The 18,579-nt window shown below is 43.6% G+C and overlaps 1 protein-coding gene across 3 annotated transcripts in view; it reads right to left on the reverse strand.

The window, feature by feature from the left end:
• Positions 1-18,579, reverse strand: part of LOC134212202 (ATP-binding cassette sub-family G member 1) — a 220,071-nt gene that overhangs the window by 26,640 nt on the left and 174,852 nt on the right. For all 3 annotated transcript variants that reach the window (XM_062689850.1, XM_062689848.1, XM_062689847.1), the window contains one exon: positions 5,288-5,433. In XM_062689850.1, coding sequence (XP_062545834.1) covers positions 5,288-5,433 — 146 coding nt within the window. The remainder of the gene's footprint in view (positions 1-5,287; positions 5,434-18,579) is intronic.

Here is an 18,579-nt window from a genome sequence, read left to right on the forward strand (position 1 = left end):
CTGCTCCAACGGAGCAGACACAAAAACGGGGGAGACTCCCTGGAGGCCGCTCCAAAACACGGAGGGTTACTACCCCGAACAAGGGTACTGGGGCTGGGAAGCTGAACCTCGGCCAAAATCGGGGGAGGAAGGACCTGGAAAGGTCCGTCCACCCAGGAAAGACGGTGGTAAGGGGTTACAGCAGGCTGAGAGCTCCCAGCCGCACCAGACCAGGGAAATAGAGAGGGATGACGCCTCCTGGACCTTGGTCAAGAACAAGAGGAAACCGAAGACGTCAAGGGCCGAAAATAAGGCCAAGGCGAATGAAAGTAGCAAGAAGTCTAGGGTAGGCGCCAATCGCTCCAGGGGCGATGCTCTAGTCATCAAGACAGACGAGGCTAAGTACACGAACGTCTTGAAGGCGATGAGGAGTGACGTCAAGCTCGGTGAAGTCGGCGCCGATGTACGTCGAATAAGACGCACCCGGACGGGCGAGATGATCGTCGAGCTGAAGCGGGGCGTCTCGCAAAAGGGCGCCGCCTACAAGAAGTTGGCGGAGGAAGTCCTAGGCGAGACGGTCAAGGTGAGGGCACTCACGACGGAGATGAATCTAAGGGTTAAAGACCTGGACGGGATCACCGAAGTCGAAGAGCTCGTCACGGTACTGCGGCGACAGTGTGAAGTGGAGACGCCCACCGCAGCCGTTAGGCTACGGAAAGGTCCGGCAGGGACACAGGTAGCATTGGTTCGGCTAATTACAGCGGATGCTTCCAAAGTAGTCAAGTTAGGGAGCGTCAAGGTGGGATGGTCGGTATGCCCTGTGCGCACATACGAGCAACCCGAAGTTTGCTTCAAGTGCCTGGAACCGGGGCACAAGCAATGGGACTGGAAAGGCCCTGACAGAAGCAATCTCTGCCGACTCTGCGGATTGGAGGGACATAAGGCACAATGGTGCACGAACCCTCCCAATTGTTTGATTTGTTCCAGCAAAGCTGTAAACAGCAAGCACCTCATGGGGGGTTCGAAGTGCCCGGCGTTTAAGCGTGGCTGCAAATTCACAGTGCAGGTAACGCAGCTGGCTTGCTCGGCTTCGCCCAAGTGTCCAGTGTACGCAGGTTTAGAGGAAACGGCGGAACACGTGTTGTTCGTGGGCCCGCGTTTTCGCACAATGAGTGACCACATGCTTGCCACATGTGGTCTGGACACTACCCCGGACAACCTAGTCCGGAGGATGTGTAAAGATGAAGTTGGCTGGAACGCCGTTTTATCGGCTATTGTCCAAATCGCCTCGGAGCTACACAGAAGGTGGCGCGTGGACTCAACGATGGCTAGTTCAGGCGCAAATAAGAGGTGGTTCAAGAGTTCGGAGTCGGCTTCATGGGTCATTCTGGTGCCCTGTGGTGGAACTCGATCCTTTTATCGAGCAAGTGTCCGCGCGATACCAGTCGTGCAGAAGGAAGCAGGCGTGAAGTCGACCCTTCCCACCTTCCGACGACATAGGGCGTGGTAAGGCCACCTGGAAAGCCGGCAATGCGCTGGCACCATGGTGTTCTTCTAAAAAAGAGAGTCACGATGTTCGATGCTGCAAGGACACGCAGCTTACCTCGAGGGTGCGTTGTGCACTGGCCCCCCTGTGAAGCATTACTTTCTGGTTGTACCGAAAGGACAATGGGCTTGGCGGCAATGGAAACGGTTTAGCGGGTCGGGGATGTAGTCCTACCTTCCTCGTTTGCTTTTGGAGGTGATCTTTAACAGCGCACTTCCTGGACAACCCAGGATGTCTGTTGTGCAGATTCCCCCTCCATTGCTTAGGAAGAAAAAAAACATACATACACACAGACATCATCTCAATCCGTCGAACTATAACACTATGGGTCTCCGGGCCTTCTATAAAAGATTGTTTTTGGAGCGATCATATAGCCTTTACGTATACTTAGTATACGAGAAAGGCAAAACCTTATAAGTTATGGCAAAAACCTATTCGAAAATATTATTACACTTCATTTTGCCACCTAATGAATGATCCCATACCAAAAAGTTAATAACATTCATGACTTAATGGAATGTATAAGCTTTGGAATGTATGTGCCTAATGCAATGTATAAGTTTTTTTTTTATACATATCATTAAGCACCTGCCTTGGCAAAAAAAGTATTAGAAATTTTAATAATAAGTAACATTAAATTTTTTTACGTGTATATATAATAGACTTGCAGCCCTTGGCTGGCTTATCTCTGAAAACGCCGAAGTCATTCCAATTTTAAAACCGAACAAAAATCTAAGTTTCTAGTTATCGCGCAACCAGTATGCTTTCCACAATAGAAAACTATTTGTAAGGATTATTTTGATTTTTATAATAAATTCAATTTTTGCTGATGAGCCATTTAGTTTTTGCCATTGGCATTAAGAGTACCGAATTTAATGGCTTTCAATGATAATAGAGCATTTGACCACAGAGAACAGACGTTGAAGCTCCACTCGTCATGTTGTGATGACTTGTTACTGTTCATTTTGAAATTACTTTGGAATGTCGCCGTTATCCCGTGCATAATCAGCGCTAGCGTCATCAAAAAATGCCACTGTGCGCTAGTGTCGTTATGCATGCAAGAGCATACCAGCGCCATCGTGTTGTCAAATTGAGCTTGTGAGTTGCAATGTCGACGTCGATGGCGTTGAGGTTCGGTGTGTTTGTTTACACATGTTTTGCAAGAAATTCTGTTCGAACCTCTATGTCTGTTCTCTGTGATTTGACAGTGTTTGGCATGGAGGTTTGATGAATTTCATTTTTATCTGTAAACTGTAAAACTGATCCACAATTATACACTGCAAGTAAATTACTAAAGTTCGAAATCTGATAGGTTACAAAAGAAAGCTGACACTTCCCAAGGCAGCATATTGGGGACCATATTGTAGAACATCCTCCAATAGGTCTCCAGTAGCATTGCCAATCCGGAGATGGCGAGTTCGATTTTTGGCCCGGTCTAGGATGTTTTCGGATTGGAAACATTCTCGACTCTCTGGGAATATAGAGTATCCATTTTACTTGCCACACAAGATACATATTCATGCAATGGCGGGCATAGAAAAGCTTTCAATTAATAACTGAGGAAATGCTAATAGAATACAAAGTTGAAAAGCAGGCCAAGTTCCAGTTGGAATGTAGAGCCATTGAAGAAGAAGAAGAAGATTGTATAACATTTTACTTCTGACATATCTGATTTATCATCGAGGTGTCAAACATCGTTGATTTCCGTCAAAGCACGAAGACTTCTTGTAATTTACAATAGATTGCAAAAAAGTTTGAATGCTTCTTCCACTTACCTGCAGGAATGGAGAATTTCCCCAAATGCTTCTAAAACTCAGCTTATAGTTTTCCCACATAAGCTGAGAGCTTTTTATTTGAAACCCTCTAGCAGACATATTGTTACTATGAATGACTATCACTTCCTATATCTTGTACCTACGTTTGGGGCTTATGCCAGATTGCTAAAAAAAATTAACTTTCAAAAATCACATTCAAGCCAAATGTAACAAATATATTAAGTGTATAAATAGAAAATCAAAACTTTATTTAAACACTTATAAATAGAAAATCAAAACATTGTCTGAAGAAGAAATTATTGAAGAACAAACAATTTTTTAAACTAGCCATGTTTTATGCTATAGCAATATGAACCAGTTGATGTAATACCTTAAAAGGCACTTAAGGTGAAACTGCTTAGAATCCAAATAATTTTCACCTTGCATTTTCAGAGGCAGCAATCTCAACAAAGAAGCAACGAAAAACTGTCATCTTTATATTTTAGCTTTGCATTAAATAAAAAGATGACAGCTGCTCATTGCTCCATTATTGAACGTTGTGTCCTTGAAAACGCGAAGTGCAATAAAATTGGATTCCGAAAAGCTCGTCCTTAATAGGCTTCAACTGTTTGATAATAATTCTCAAGTTGCCTCCCTGGTATACAGCCCACAATTGCATATTTGTCCTATATTAATGGGAAAATCAGCAAAGATAGGACACACATGCGATCATAGGCAGTATAAGTTCACTTAACATTATAAATTTCTAATATAGAGATACTGCAACAAATTTTCAATGAAATAATTCCTAATTCTAGACAGAAATCTTTACAATTGGTTTTTTTGGGGGTATATATGTTTTTACATTCACTAAATCAGCATAAAAAACTGAGCCTAACCCCAATTTTTCAGAATTTTTGGAGCCCCGGAAATATTTTTAATTTGCATTTTAAATTTATATGGGAATAAAAATTTGTTCTTATGCTGCAAGGGCAACTGTCATTCTATGAATGTTAGTGTCACTCTATCGGTTGAAATGGCTTATTGTTTGCTATATAAAAATGTAAATAAAAGGTTTACAATCAAAATAAATATATGAGATTAGCAAAGCATGCTCTTTATATTATACTATTAAAAAAACTCATATTTTTCTTTGCTAAACAACCCAATTTTCTGATGTAGATGCAGAAATAGCGGATAACGGAGAATTCCACCAGTTAAACAAAAAAATCATCTGATGATTTTGAAATAGCTTGAAATTACAAAATATAAGAGAGAATGCTTTACGATATAAGAGATAATCGAACCTATTCTATAATCAGATTGTTAATCCGAATAGGAAAAATCTCACACATAACAAAGAGGAAGCTTATTACTGATGAATACTTATTAAATAATATAATGCACGAACAAGAAATTCATACAGTTTGCGTATCAGAACCATTCTAGAACAAAATTGTAATCACATATGTTTTCATGGCAACATATGTTCAAATGTATGCCATATCACTGCATTCGGGCACCAAAGTTCATCAGACATAAAATGTGCGCTATAAAAACTTATCCCACGATACTTCATCACGAGCAGCAGTATGGCAAACGCTTCGCTCAAAACTAACGAACGCTCCATCCAGCACGTGCTTCCGAACCTCTCTCGTAGATTCCACTATGGCTCTCTTCTCGGTTCACATACCAAATTGCAACCATTTGAGCGACATAAGACCTGTTAGTGAGCTATTTCAGTATGCATAGACTAAGTGTTCCGTTGCTTCTCCCACACCCCCACAATGACGGCGATTATGCAGATCAAGACGCCCGCTGCGGATGTCGCTGGCTATAATACGACAGCAAGGTACACAGTGTGCGAATTTCAAAAAGGAGTTCCACCCACTTTTCTTCCTGTGTCGTCCGTCGTTGGCCAGCGGAGGTGCCTGGGGGCACTGATTCCCACCGTAAAAGAATTCGAAACGGGGAGCGAGGAAAATCCAGTTTATTGGCAAGCACTTACGTCGTTGGTTCGTCCAGGAAAAGCACCGGCGGATTATCGATAAGCTCCAACGCGATTGATAGCCGCTTCTTCTGTCCACCGGAGAGATTTCCGCACCGCGTCAGCTTGGTGAACTTCAGATGGAGAGTGTCCAGGATGTTGTCAATCTGGATGGGAAAGACGTGCGAAATAAAAGAGATGAAACTGGGTGAGTACGGGATTGAGTTTATTCTGGTTCTGTCCGATGGGTGTGAGGTCGGGACAACTTGGCGTGTGAATCTATGAAGGGTGGTTGGTGGAAAACGAAATCTTTCAACCAAGTGAGTGAAAATTTTGAAAATTTGAGACAAAATAGCTTCAAATTCTAATACAGTTTTGCATCAGAACCTTACAGAAACTGTATAAAATTTTGACGTATAGAATTGCCGAAGATTTTAATACAACCATTGCATAGCATCTCACAATTGTGCATGGTTTTTATGCATACTAATTTTTATCCGTAAAAAAGTTTACATTTCTTGATTGAAACCAAGCGGAATTGTAAATGCCAAAATTTTATATAATAACTGTAAGATTTATTTTTTGGGTTTAGGATGTAACTTTGGATCATCACGCAAATTTTTATCAATAATTCAGCGATAATACATCGCTTTGTAGAGAGTCATTCATCGCTACTTCCTTTAAAAATTGTATCAAGCATATTTTATTTGTTTATGTATTATAAACCAATTGACAATAAAAAAAACTAGTTGGTTACGGCCAATGGTACGGAAAGAGTCGAGTATCCGATGACAAAATACGGCGCCCAAGTCAAACAGGTCGAAAAACTCATTGATGAGCCGGTTAATTGACCGAGTTGGCTCGTGTACCTACTTCATAATTGCAAGTCTGTGGTTCTAGATTTAAAAACGAACGTTGACGAAGAGGTTTTCAGGTGTATACAGATTAAGTTGCGACAGTAGCTTTGGACAATCGATATTTCCGGTGTAATCAGCTTCCCAGTAAACGTGGCTTGAGCGGCTATTTGTCTTACCTCTAGTGGTTCGATGCCAATTGAACGACAACGTTTCTCGTACGGTGGCAAGTTTGTCGGGTCGCACCTAAGAAAACGGAGAGCGTATCTTACAAACTTCCGTTGAACGGCTTCAGTTCTTGCGGTCCATGTAACTTGGTAAGGGCACCACAAAACAGCAAATTGGTCGCACGAGAGAGCAGTTAAGTGCTCTAAAGCAAAGCGGATCACGGAACTCGTCGGTAATTTTGAAGATGAAGCTAAATTGACGATTAGCTCGGGCGACAATATAATCGTAGTGAAGTCTGAATGTCAGTCCGCTATCCAGGATAACGCCAAGATTCCTGATGTGCTGAGCTCGAGCGAGCGATTGTCCGGATAGGACGTAGCCAAAGATGATTGGTGCGTTTTTTTGATGATATGAAATGATGTTGCATTTTTCGATACTTAGGCACATCAGTTGTCTCGAGCACCGGTCTTCGAAAATACACAGCATGTTCTGTAGATCGGTGCAATCAGTCATACTTTTTATAATTAATGTAATACCTTTTTGAATCGTCTGCCTAGAAGAGGCGGCAGTCTAGTGATAATAGCAGAAAAACATCATTTATGAAGATCAAGAATAGCAGTGTTACTACCTTGAGGTTCTCCCGAATTGTTTACAAAAGTTTCAGATTCCGAGGTGCCAATCTTAACCCATACCAGACGGTTTACCAGGTATGACCGGAACCAATCCACAGCCGTTGATGAGACGTCGAGTATCATCCATTTAGCAAGCAAAATTACATTACGCTAGGTTCAGGGGGGGCCCTCCTTAGCCGTGCGGTTAGACGCGCGGCTACAAACAAGACCATGCTGAGGGTGGCAGGGTTCGATTCCCGGTGCCGGAGATCTATTACTACAAAATTTAAAAAAAAGAAAGCACCGGGTGATGGTGGTATTTTTTACATACTTATCAAAAAACATCCTGAGAGCTCTTTATCCTTTTCGGTTAATTTATTTTACAAATGTTTTCAATTGGCATACTTTCCAGATAAATGGAAAAACGCCAAAGTTGTTCCAATTTTGAAGCCGGACAAAAATCCAGCTGAGGCTTCTAGTTATCGCCCAATTAGTTTGCTTTCTTCAATAAAAAGTTTGAAAAGATTATTTTACATAGAATGATGTTTCATATTAATGACAATTCTATTTTTGCTGATGACCAATTGGTTTTCGCCATAGTCATTAAACCACTCATCAGTTACTCTTAACGAATTTAATTCGGCTCAACAAATCTGAAGGATATTCGACTGGAGTTGCTCTTCTTGATATAGAGAAAGCATTTGACAGTGTTTGACATGAAGGTTTGATTGTCAAATTGATGAATTTTAATTTTCATCTGTACAATTTTAAACTGATCCAAAATTATTTATCAGATTGTTCGCTGCAGGTAAACTATCAGAATTCTAGATCTGATAGATTACCTGTGAAAGCTGGTGTCCCCCAAGGCAGCATACTGGGGCACATATTGTATAACATGTTAACTTCTGACTTACCTGATTTACCACCAGAATATCGAAAATCGGGCCTCTCAGCCAAAGGGCGAAGCCTTTGTGTTATTTGTAGTAGATTGCAAAAAAGTTTGGATATTTTCTCCACTTACTTGCAAAAAATGTAAAATTTCCCCGAATGCTTCCAAAACTCAGCTTATTATTTTCCTACATAAGCCGAGAGCTTATGTAGGAAATATATTAAGTGTAATAAATATATTAAGTGTCTATATCCACTTATAAACAGAAAATCAAAACTTTGTCTAAAGAACAAACTTTTGATTTACAAACAAATTTTTAGACCAGCCATGTTGTATGCTATGCCAATATGGGCTAGTTGCTGCAATACCAGAAAGAAGGCACTCCAGAGGATTCAAAATAAAATTTTGAAAATGATTCTGAAGTTGCCTCCGTGGTATAGTCCAATGAACTTCATAGAATTTCTAATATTGAGACATTGCAACAAATGTCCCACAAAATAATTTCCAATTTTAGACAAAAATCGTTGCAATCTTCTATTGCAAAGATTAAGTTGCTTAGTTTAAGTTGAAAACATTGTAATTCCTACATGGTTCAATTAAACCAAGGAAAAATCCTAGCTGCCAGAGACAATTGAAATGTATTAATAATTACTAGAAATGTAACATAGCAAATAAGGATGATAGTGTTAAGAAAACACGGAACACCTAGAATGCATGTATTAGATAATTAGCAAATAAAATAAACTTGTGACTAAAAGAAGGAAAAATCAATCTCCGGAGATGAGCCAGCCAAGGGCTGAAAGATAAAAGATAAAAAAAATGAAATATTATTAAGTGAAACATAAATAAGCATAAATAGGCAAAATAATGGTTGATTAACATTCGACCTTTTTTTGTAATTTTTGTAATTTTGTAATTTTGACCTTTCATCCCATCTCACCTTTTGACTCTTTGACCTTTTGACCTTCAACTTTCTTGTTTTTCGACCATTTGTCCAACAACCGTAATTTCTATATTTTGTTCTTTCGACCTTAGGTTCAGATTTTTTGTTTCGACCTTTTGACCCTTCGACCTTTTGTGCTACAACCCTTAGTCGACATGACTGCTTAACATCGAACATCCTCCTCCCTGCCCCCCATTGTTGGAGAAATGATGTCGCAGCCGCCGACTCTAATTAACACCTCCTGGACCAATTTTCGTTATTGACGACTACCATTTCCTTTTTATGATGCGCCATTAGTATTCGACGACGACCTCGGCAGTGCCTTATACCGATTTAATGGCGCCCAGTGTGGCATGTATTGCATGTCCTGTACTTCCATGGTTTTTGGTAATCTGGTATTTCTGTATATGGTTGAAAACTTGCTCTCGTGTATCTGGCAATGGGAATTTCATTATTTCTTACTTGGGAAGAGCAGGGTGATTTGAATTAACAATTTGTCTGCGTTGTGGACCTAATGAATTTTTGCTTCATGAATTCCTTAAGCCATTATTACCTGTATATTTCCCAATAGGTAGAAAGTAATAATTATTGAAAGGTCAGAACATTGTTAAAATACCTTTTCTAAAAATATTACAGATTATAAAAAACTATGCAAAAAAAATAGATCCAGTTGTTCATGAATTCACGACAAAACAAATCTATTTGTTTTTATTTCAAATTTTCATGAAAAAGACATGAAAGGCGATGGCACAAATCTCCCTAATTAAAAGGAACATTCCCCGCTACACTAGGGATATAGATACTTTTGAGCAGTATGTAGCGGTATAAATCTGGTCATATTATCAGGTGCACTTCAGTGAAGCTAATACTATGACGTCCCCCAGTCCCTAATCCTACGGTATCAAGGTGGGGTACCTGGACACTCCTTACAGTATAGCTTTCCCTTACCACGTTATTGCGGACCTCTGGCATGACGAACCTATTTTCTCGCGCAACTCGTGGGACCAAAATGTCCACCAAACCAAAAAAAAAAACAAATTTGAGTGGAGAGGGAGAAGCGTCTGACGAAAGGGTGGATACCTTCGCCAGACGAAGTGGCCTCAACAGGTCGCCCCACTGATCGCCAGGGCAGGCGATACAGAAGAGCGTGGCAGGTCGGAGGAGCCGCCCATCGAGATAAAGATGGACGGATCTACCCTGACACAAGTCACAAGGAGAGTGGAGGAAAGAAAATGGAGGTGATTACAGACGTAATGAACGTAATCATGTCCTTTCTGGACAACGGCGGGAAATACAACAAGGACCTTAAGAAGTCCGTGCTGACCCTCTGCAACATGATTGTAGAGGCAAAGCAGGAGTGGAAGTCCTTGCGGCAGGCAAGTAAGGAGGCGGAACAAAAGATCTGCCAACTTACCGAGGAGAAAGAGTTGGCACTGAGCCAAGCGGTGGAGGCCAGGAATGAAGCCGAGTCGAAGATTCGAGTTCTTACGGAAGAAAAGCAGCTGTCAGAAAGCCAGACTGCAGAACTCCGCAGACGCATGGCTATTACTGGAGCAACTCCAAAACTTAGTAAGGTCAGTATGGCAACCGATCTGAAGGGAGCTAGCGCCAAGCCGGTATTACACGAAAAAAAGGCTACTATGATCCGTCGGGAGATGGTTGAGCTGGTTGCTGGCCCTAAGGAACGGCGGAAATCAGTTCCTTCTTCTACGAGGACTACCGAAGTCCGCCGGGAGGAAGGCCTGCCCTGGAAGGAAGTTGTGAATCCCAAAAAGGCGAAGAAGGAGCGGTAGAGGAGGCGACGGCGCCATTGGCCAAGAAGGGGAGTGCTCGTAGAGGAAAGGGCACACCTTCCAATGGTCATGGCAGGAAGGACAGAGGTGAAGCAATTATCGTCAAGGCTGATGGTAAGAGCTTTATTCCAGGTACCTGTGGCTGACACCAAAAAGGTACTGGATGAGGCCAAGCTGAAGGTAGGTTGGTCGGTATGCTGTCCACCAGTTCGCTGGTAAGAGGTGGTGGTGGTGGCGATCGCTGATAAGGCGATCCCGCTGATAAGAGGTGGTCCAAGGGATCGGAGTCGGCTTCATGGGTCATACCGGTGGTCATGCTCTGTGGTCGAACTTGATCCTTTTACCGAACAAGTGGCCGCGCGAAGAACAACATGGTATCGTCGCTTTCGCGGCGTTGGTCAACCGGGCGGGTTCCGAGACCGAGGACGCAAAGGGGTCCTCGTCAAGGCTGGGGCAGGCGTAGGCACCGCGTCGGCAAGTCCCTCTGTGTGCTGGCGAATTGGCCCTATCGCAGAAAGGTCAATTTGGGGTGCACGCGGCATCATCATTCTTGATACCAGTCGTGCAGAGGGAAGCAGGCGCGAAGTCGACCCTGCCCACCTTCCGAGGACATAGGGCGTGGTAAGGCCACCTGGAAAGCCGGCAATGCGCTGGCACGATACCATGGTGTTCTTCTAAAAAAGCGAGTTACGATGTTCGGTGTTGCAAGGACACGCAGCTAACCTCGAGGGTGCGTTGTGCACTGGCCCCCTTTGAAGCATTACTTTCTGGTTGTACCGAAGGGACTATGGGCTTGGCGGCAATGGAAACGGTTTAGCGGGTCGGGAATGTAGTCCTGCCTCCCTCGGTGATCCCTAACCCCGCACTTCCTGGTTAACCCAGGATGTCTGTTGAGCAGATTCCCCCTCCATTGTTTAGGAAGAAAAAAAAAAAAAGTACGCTGGTTGTCGATTTCCGGGAGGTTTGTTCCTGCTAGGCATTGTCACATCGCATGCACGAATAAGTACATCGATCAACTCGTCGCCACTTAACCTCGTTGTTCATCTCTCCCATCGTAGTGATTCCTCCAAGAGTTCTGAGCTGAACTGCGAGGTGCGCCATTGTAGATCAGTTTTTCCGTTCCACCTTGTGGTTGCGACGGAGGTAATCCTGGACCATAAAACGATTTTCTTGATTTTTCCGAATTTCCCTTCCATTCTGGATCCGCCGTCCACCCCACGCTGAAGAAGGTCACATCGATGCATGAATCACCGCTCGGTCCCCTGAATGTTGGCACTTGGCCTTCGTTCAGCAGGACTTCGTTCAATACCGCTAGCGACTCTAGCAGGGTATGACCTCTAGCGTTTGTGAACCGGAATCCCCAGTCCATTTCCCTCGTATTGAAGTCGCCTGCTACAACTAATGGTTTTGAACCAGTTAGTTTCGCTGCAAGAATGTCGACTACCCTAGTAAACTGCACTATACTCCACCTGGGAGGACAGTACCAGCTACAAAAGTAAACATCGATCGTTTACCTTTGCTATGACGAAACCCTCATCATCAGGTGATGATAATATCTCCTGGATGGGGTATCGCCCGCAAGTCCAGATGGCTGCCATCTGAGACTTATCCGCAATCCATGTTCCGTTTCCAGTAGGGATGCGGTATGGATCGGACAGCAAGGCTACATCAGCTTTACACCTCGTAACCGACCGTTGGCGTTGTAGCAGCAATTCAGCCGCCTCGCAGTGGACTAAGTTTAGCTGTGTTAGGGTCTGTTCACAAATTAGGTAACGCTTCTGGGGGGGGAGGTACAACTTGCGTTATACTTTGATACACTAAAAGGTGGGGGAGGGGGTGGGTACTACCAAATGTTACGCAAAACGCAATTTTTTTTTTTTTTTTTTATCTTTATTAAAGAGATTTTCAGCCCTAGGCAAAACGCAAATTCATTTGAATGTCTTTTTTAATCACTGATTGAAGTAATTGCTGTTTATCGTTATCGTATATCTATTAGTCATTATCGAAATCAAGCATGCTGATATGCGTAAAAATGCCAAGCGAATATTGCATTTCTCGACACCACAGTTCCGCAAAACTATGTAAATGGTTATGATCGCAAATTCTATTTTCGTTTCTACTAGCTGCATTCTTGATATTCTTGATTTTTGATCATATGCCGTCCCTATTCTAACAGTGTTAAAAAAATACCAAAACCCAAATGCTTCAGAGAAGGATAAAAATTTGCATTTAAAATTTTAACAGTAACGCGTTACATGGGGGAGGGAGGGGGTACCAAAAAAGTTACTTTTTGTTACGAGGGGGAGGGAGGGGGTCAAAAACTCGAATTTTTGCGTTACGTAATTTGTGAACAGACCCTTACCTGTTACTTCAGCGTAGCTTTTATCGTCAGTCTTGACGATAATCGCCTCGCCTCTGTCTTTACGCTTGCCACTGCCATTGGAAGGCACACCCGTCTTCTCCTGGGCTCTACCCTTCTTAAGGACTGTTCAGTATATTGAGAGGATACTTTTACATGACGATATTAAGAGTTGATGGAGTTTGCTTTATCATATATTAAAATACACTGTCAATCAACTGTAATTTTTGAAAAGAGATGAAACAATTTAAATCCAACAAAATGGCGCCTATTATTGTCAAAGCTTCTCGATTTTCGAGTAAACATAAACTTTCTAACACATTTTTTGTAAGGAAATTTACAGTTGTTGAAAAAAATGTAATTGGCGTGTCAACAAAATCATCAAGAAGATCGGAAAGAAACACACTGTCATTGATTTGTCGATATCCAGAAACATTAGAGTCTGTGGCAGCCCAAAAACGGAATATAAACGGTTTTTGCTACTGAAAATCCAATAAATTGAGATTGTTATGAATATCGCAAATTTCTGAGTTAGAATTATTTCGTTGATAATTGGATTTCTTTTCTAGAAGGTCAGATAATATATTCAACGAAAAAAAAAACAGATTTCTAGAAAGATTTATGGTTTTATTATATATTTATTATAAACTGAAAAGTCCTTAGCAGTGATGCGCACCATTCTCTTTGTGGCTTGCTGACGTCTCCTCCTCGCCTTCTTGGGGTTCACGACCTCCCTCCAGGGCAGGTCTTCTCCCGGTGAGCTTCAGTGGTCCTCGTTGGTACAGGCACTGGGTTTTCCGACTTGGGAGAGCCGGCCTTCCGCTAAACCTTCTCCCCTCTTTCCCGCTTTGGATTTGCTGACTTCTCGGTAGCCACTCTTAGGCTCGCCTCCTGCGTAACTTTACTGAGCTCTGGAGGCGCCCCTGTCACGGCCATCCTCCTGAAGACTTAATTTCTGTTGGGTCTCCCTTGCGGCTGCTGCTGAATCCTGCTGGTGTAGTCGCCTTCACGATTCCATGGTTATCTATACATACCTTACGGCATGCAGGGAGTCCGAGCGAGGGTTGACAATTTCGTGCTCAGTGCCAGATCTGCGCTAGTCAGGAAAGAGCATCTGAGCATACTCCCACTCAGTTGGCAACTGAGTGGCAATATTGTACCGCGTGCTACAAGGATCGCCACGGTTTTATGGGACGGAAGACAGCCTGACCATATGCCTATTCGCCGTTTCGCCATACTACCAGCCCTCGCTTCACAATATGTCAATATCCAAAGACAAAGTCCAATAACATGCAACCAGTATACCATAATCAGGATCTTACTGGGATCAACCCTGATGTGTCGATGGCACTCCCTGGGCTTGTGCTTTTTAAGCGGCACACAGTTGCTTTGAAAGAGTCTGCTTACGGACACTTGTGATTTTTTGGGAGGGATTTAGCAGAGCCCACTGTTAAACCCCACCACGTCCTAGGCAGTTCTCCCTGACTCACAGACCCCAGGGGAGGGGTCGTCAAACCCTTGGAAGTAGTCCTTGCTGCCCCCAATGGCCATCCCTCTGGCAGCAACGAAATTTACTAGCCGTAGGCCGTTGTCGCTGGTAGCGGAGTGATTATAAGATTATAAGCTTGAGCGTTGGCGTCTCCGATAACAATTTTCACGTCATGTTCTGGGCACTCTCATGGGCTTTATCAAGACATTCTTAAAACGTGTTCTTCACGTCGTCGGATTTATCAGCACGTTTATTATATAATCCTCTCAAAACACATTTTTTTTAAATATTTTATTAGAGTGGTTTTCCTTAATTGGAGTTCATCACTACTAAATGCCAAAGCTGCTACAATCAATTTCCTTTCTCCACTTTATTATTCGTACTGTAAATAGGCTATTAGAGAGATTTTTTTTTAATGAAAAGCACCACAAGTGATTCGACAAAAAATACTTTGAACAAGACCATCAATAAAACAAACCGAATTCATAGTACACAACTAGCATTGAAACTATAAATAAGCTTGCGGTATTGCACCATGGGACAACTTATTTCCCCCTCAAACTAGCACATGACGTGAGGAAAAGTGGGTTGAATGCATAGATTTCAAATGCATTGAAACGGGTCTCTTGTGTCACTCGAACAACTTAGTATTTCAGCCGAGCAGTGTTCTATTCAAAAATCTTGGCCCGAATCATGTACGCCGTCGGTAGAGGAGGCGACGGCGCCATTGGCCAAGAAGGGGAGTGCTCGTAGAGGAAAGGGCACACCTTCCAATGGTCATGGCAGGAAGGACAGAGGTGAAGCAATTATCGTCAAGGCTGATGGTAAGAGCTATGCTGACGTTCTGAAGGCTTTGCGGGGCGATAAAAAGCTCACTGGCCTAGGGGGTTCTGCATCCGCAGAACGCAGAAGGGCGAGATGATCTTCGTCCTCAAGCGGGATGCTGCGTGGAAGAGTTCCGCGTCTAAAAAGTTGGCACACAGGTGAGAACCCTGTGCCCAGTAGAGGAAATCCAATGCCAAGGCCTGGACGAATTTACCGAAGCCGGTGAGCTGGTAGCTGCACTGAGAGATCAGTGTGGCGTTGAAATCCAGGATACCACGATTCGGTTGCGGAAAGGTTATGCTGGAACGCAGGTTGCTTTATTCCAGGTACCTGTGGCTGACACCAAAAAGGTACTGGATGAGGCCAAGCTGAAGGTAGGTTGGTCGGTATGCTCGGTAAGCGCAAACCAACAATCTCAGGCCTGCTTCAAGTGCTTCGATTACGGACATAAGTCATACGACTGCAAAGGTCCGGATTGGAGTCGGCTTTCCCGGAGGTGTAGAGCTGAAGGTCTCAAGACTCACACCTGCCAGGCCGCACCGAGGTGTTTGATCTGTGAACCTGGCACAGACAACAAACACCCATTCGGTGGGCAGGCCTGTCCGGCCTCCAGACGGGCTCGATCATGTAAATAGCTCAGATAAATCTCACCCACTGCAAGGCAGCGCAAGCGCTGCTACAACAGTCGGTACACGAGAATTCAAGAGAAAATTTTCAAAACGACTTATCTGCTTTTGTAAACAAAGATTCAAACGACGATTTGACGAATCTGATCGCTCTTTCATGCAAACCAACATCATCAACAGGTAGCGGAAACCTTCACCTATCTATTGATGGTGTTAGTTTGCGTGGGAGAGCTATCAATTTCGTCAAATCGTCGTTTGAATCTTTGTTTACAAAAGCAGATAAGTCGTTTTGAAAATTTTGTCTTGAATTAGTCTTTAACCATTAGTTGTAGCAGGTGACTTCAACGCGTGGGCAGTGGATTGGGCCTCTCGGCTCACTAACGATAGAGATCATATCCTACTAGAGTCTCTAGCGGTACTAAACGTAGTTCTGCTGAACGAGGGCCAAGCGGCAACGTTCAGAGGACCGAATGGCGAGTCATGCATCGATGTGGCCTTCTGCAGCGCGCTGGAGCCTGAATGGTGGGTACACGAAGGGTATACTGCTAGTGACCATCAGGAAATACGTTTTATGGTCTGCTATATTCCCAACAGAACCACAATGCGGGTCAGTAAAGCTGATCTAGGATGGCGTACCTCGCAGTCCGACCCAGAACTGCTGGAAGAATCAATACGGTGGGAAAATCGGTCTTAGTGGTGATGAGTTATCCGATGTCCTAATACGAGCATGTTACGTGATAATGCCCAGGAGGACTATGCCAACCGAAAACCGCAAACCGGTGCATTGGTGGACGAGCACAATAGCTGATCTTCGCAGAACCTGTCTTAGAGTTAAAAGAAGTTGCGACGTGCTGAAACCGAAGCGGACAGGCTAGAAAGACGCAGGGTGTTCCGAACAGCGAGCAGAGCTCTGAACTACGAAATCAAATGTAGTAAGAGAGCCTGCTTCAAAGAGCTGTGTAGGATGGCCAATAATACTCCATGGGGGGATACATACAGGATAGTGATGGCTAGGACCAACAGCACACCTTCTGAGAAATCCCCGGAGATGTTAGCCAGGATCGTTGAAGGTTTGTTCCCGAAGCATGATTCATCGGACTGGCCCGCCACACCGTAAGGAGTCAGTAAACGTGGTATCGCTAGTGACTAAGGATGAGCTTATCGCCGTTGCAAGAAAACTTAAGCAAATAAGGCATAAGGGCCGGTCAAGGTCACAGGCGACACTCTTGACGAAGTTGAATTGAAAGCTTCGTACGCGATTAGCAGAGTCGAAGAATGGCTCAACTCAAGGAGGTTAGCGATAGCACGTCACAAGACTGAGGTTGTTGTAATGCATAACCACCATGGGTTGCAGCAAGCGAGGATAAACATAGGGACCTGCACAGTGAGATCATTAAAGCATCTGGGCGTGATGATCGACGATAAGCTCAATTTTACAAGTCACGTCGATTATGTATGTTAGTAGGAAGCATGTTCAGATCAACTTCCACCTATCACAGGTCTTTTCTAAACATGGCTGCTTTAAAAAGTTCTTGCAGGTTCGGGTTCACAGATTCTTCGGAGTGCACGGAATGTGAAGGTGAGGTAGAATCGGCAGAGCATGTGATGTTTGCATGCCCGCGATTCGATGTTGAACGCCATGCCATGCTGCTTGTCAGCGGCATGGATACAACCCCGGACAACCTTGTTGAGAGGATGTGTCGGAAAGAGGTTATATGGAATGCGGTGAACACAGCGTCTCAATAGATAATGTCGAAACTATAGTGCTGGTGGCGTCTTAAACAAAACCAGCGGTTGCGGTTGCAGTAGAGATTACTGTGATGTAGTGAACACCATGCTAACCCCAACAACAAAAACGTCGCGGGTGGGCTGCGGAGACCTCCGTAATGAGATATAGAGGTCATTGCGGCTCACGCGTAGCGTTTGTTATCGAGGTGCTGGTCTCATACGCGAGTTTTTGATACAGACCGGTAGGTTACTATCATAGCTTGCAATCGACGAGTGGTGAGGTTACCACCCTTGAAGTCGATGTTACGTTATAACGTCGAGTGCGTTAGCATAGGCGTGAGCGTTCTCAATAGTCCTCCCCTGATGTATTGTTTAATTGTGGGCCGGGGGATACGGACTGGCGAAAGGGTTTTGGTTTTAGTGGGTCGGGTGATCCCATCCCCACACTATCTGAGTTAACCTCCTCAGGTGTCTGTTTGCAGATTTCCGTTTACCCTTGCCCAAGAAAAAAAGCTCCCTGAGCCGTTCTGATACCAGTATCAATTGTTGATGGAAAGGGCCTTCCGGAAATTATTCGAACGGTTGATTACGGATGTGGTCCCCAAAGAAATCGTCTGATTAAAGATTGAACCTGTCATAAGACTCGAGTCAAGTACGAGACACTGAAGACGGCCTTACTGTTGAGGTCGAAATACGTATCTGTCAAGATACAATTAAGTGGTGGAATTCGATGGGATTGTATAAACTCGTCTTATGACAGGTGAAAACATTCCACTAAAAAGCTCAACATAATTTTCATATAAAGATTGAATCTAAACCACTTTAAACCAGTGAATTTAAGAATAGGTGGGTGTACCAATACATAAGAACAACTATTTTTTTTTAATAAGTAAAAGGCATGTGGGTGGACTTTATATATCAAGCGAAAGGTTTTACTTCCTGCTCCTTAGAACAGATGTGAAAGCCACTATAAAATTTGTTATTATCCTCAAAATTGATTAATCCATAATAGGAACGCATGCACCAGT

Source organism: Armigeres subalbatus, chromosome 2 (genome assembly GCF_024139115.2).
Source record: "Armigeres subalbatus isolate Guangzhou_Male chromosome 2, GZ_Asu_2, whole genome shotgun sequence".
Classification (NCBI taxonomy): Eukaryota; Metazoa; Arthropoda; class Insecta; order Diptera; family Culicidae; genus Armigeres; species Armigeres subalbatus.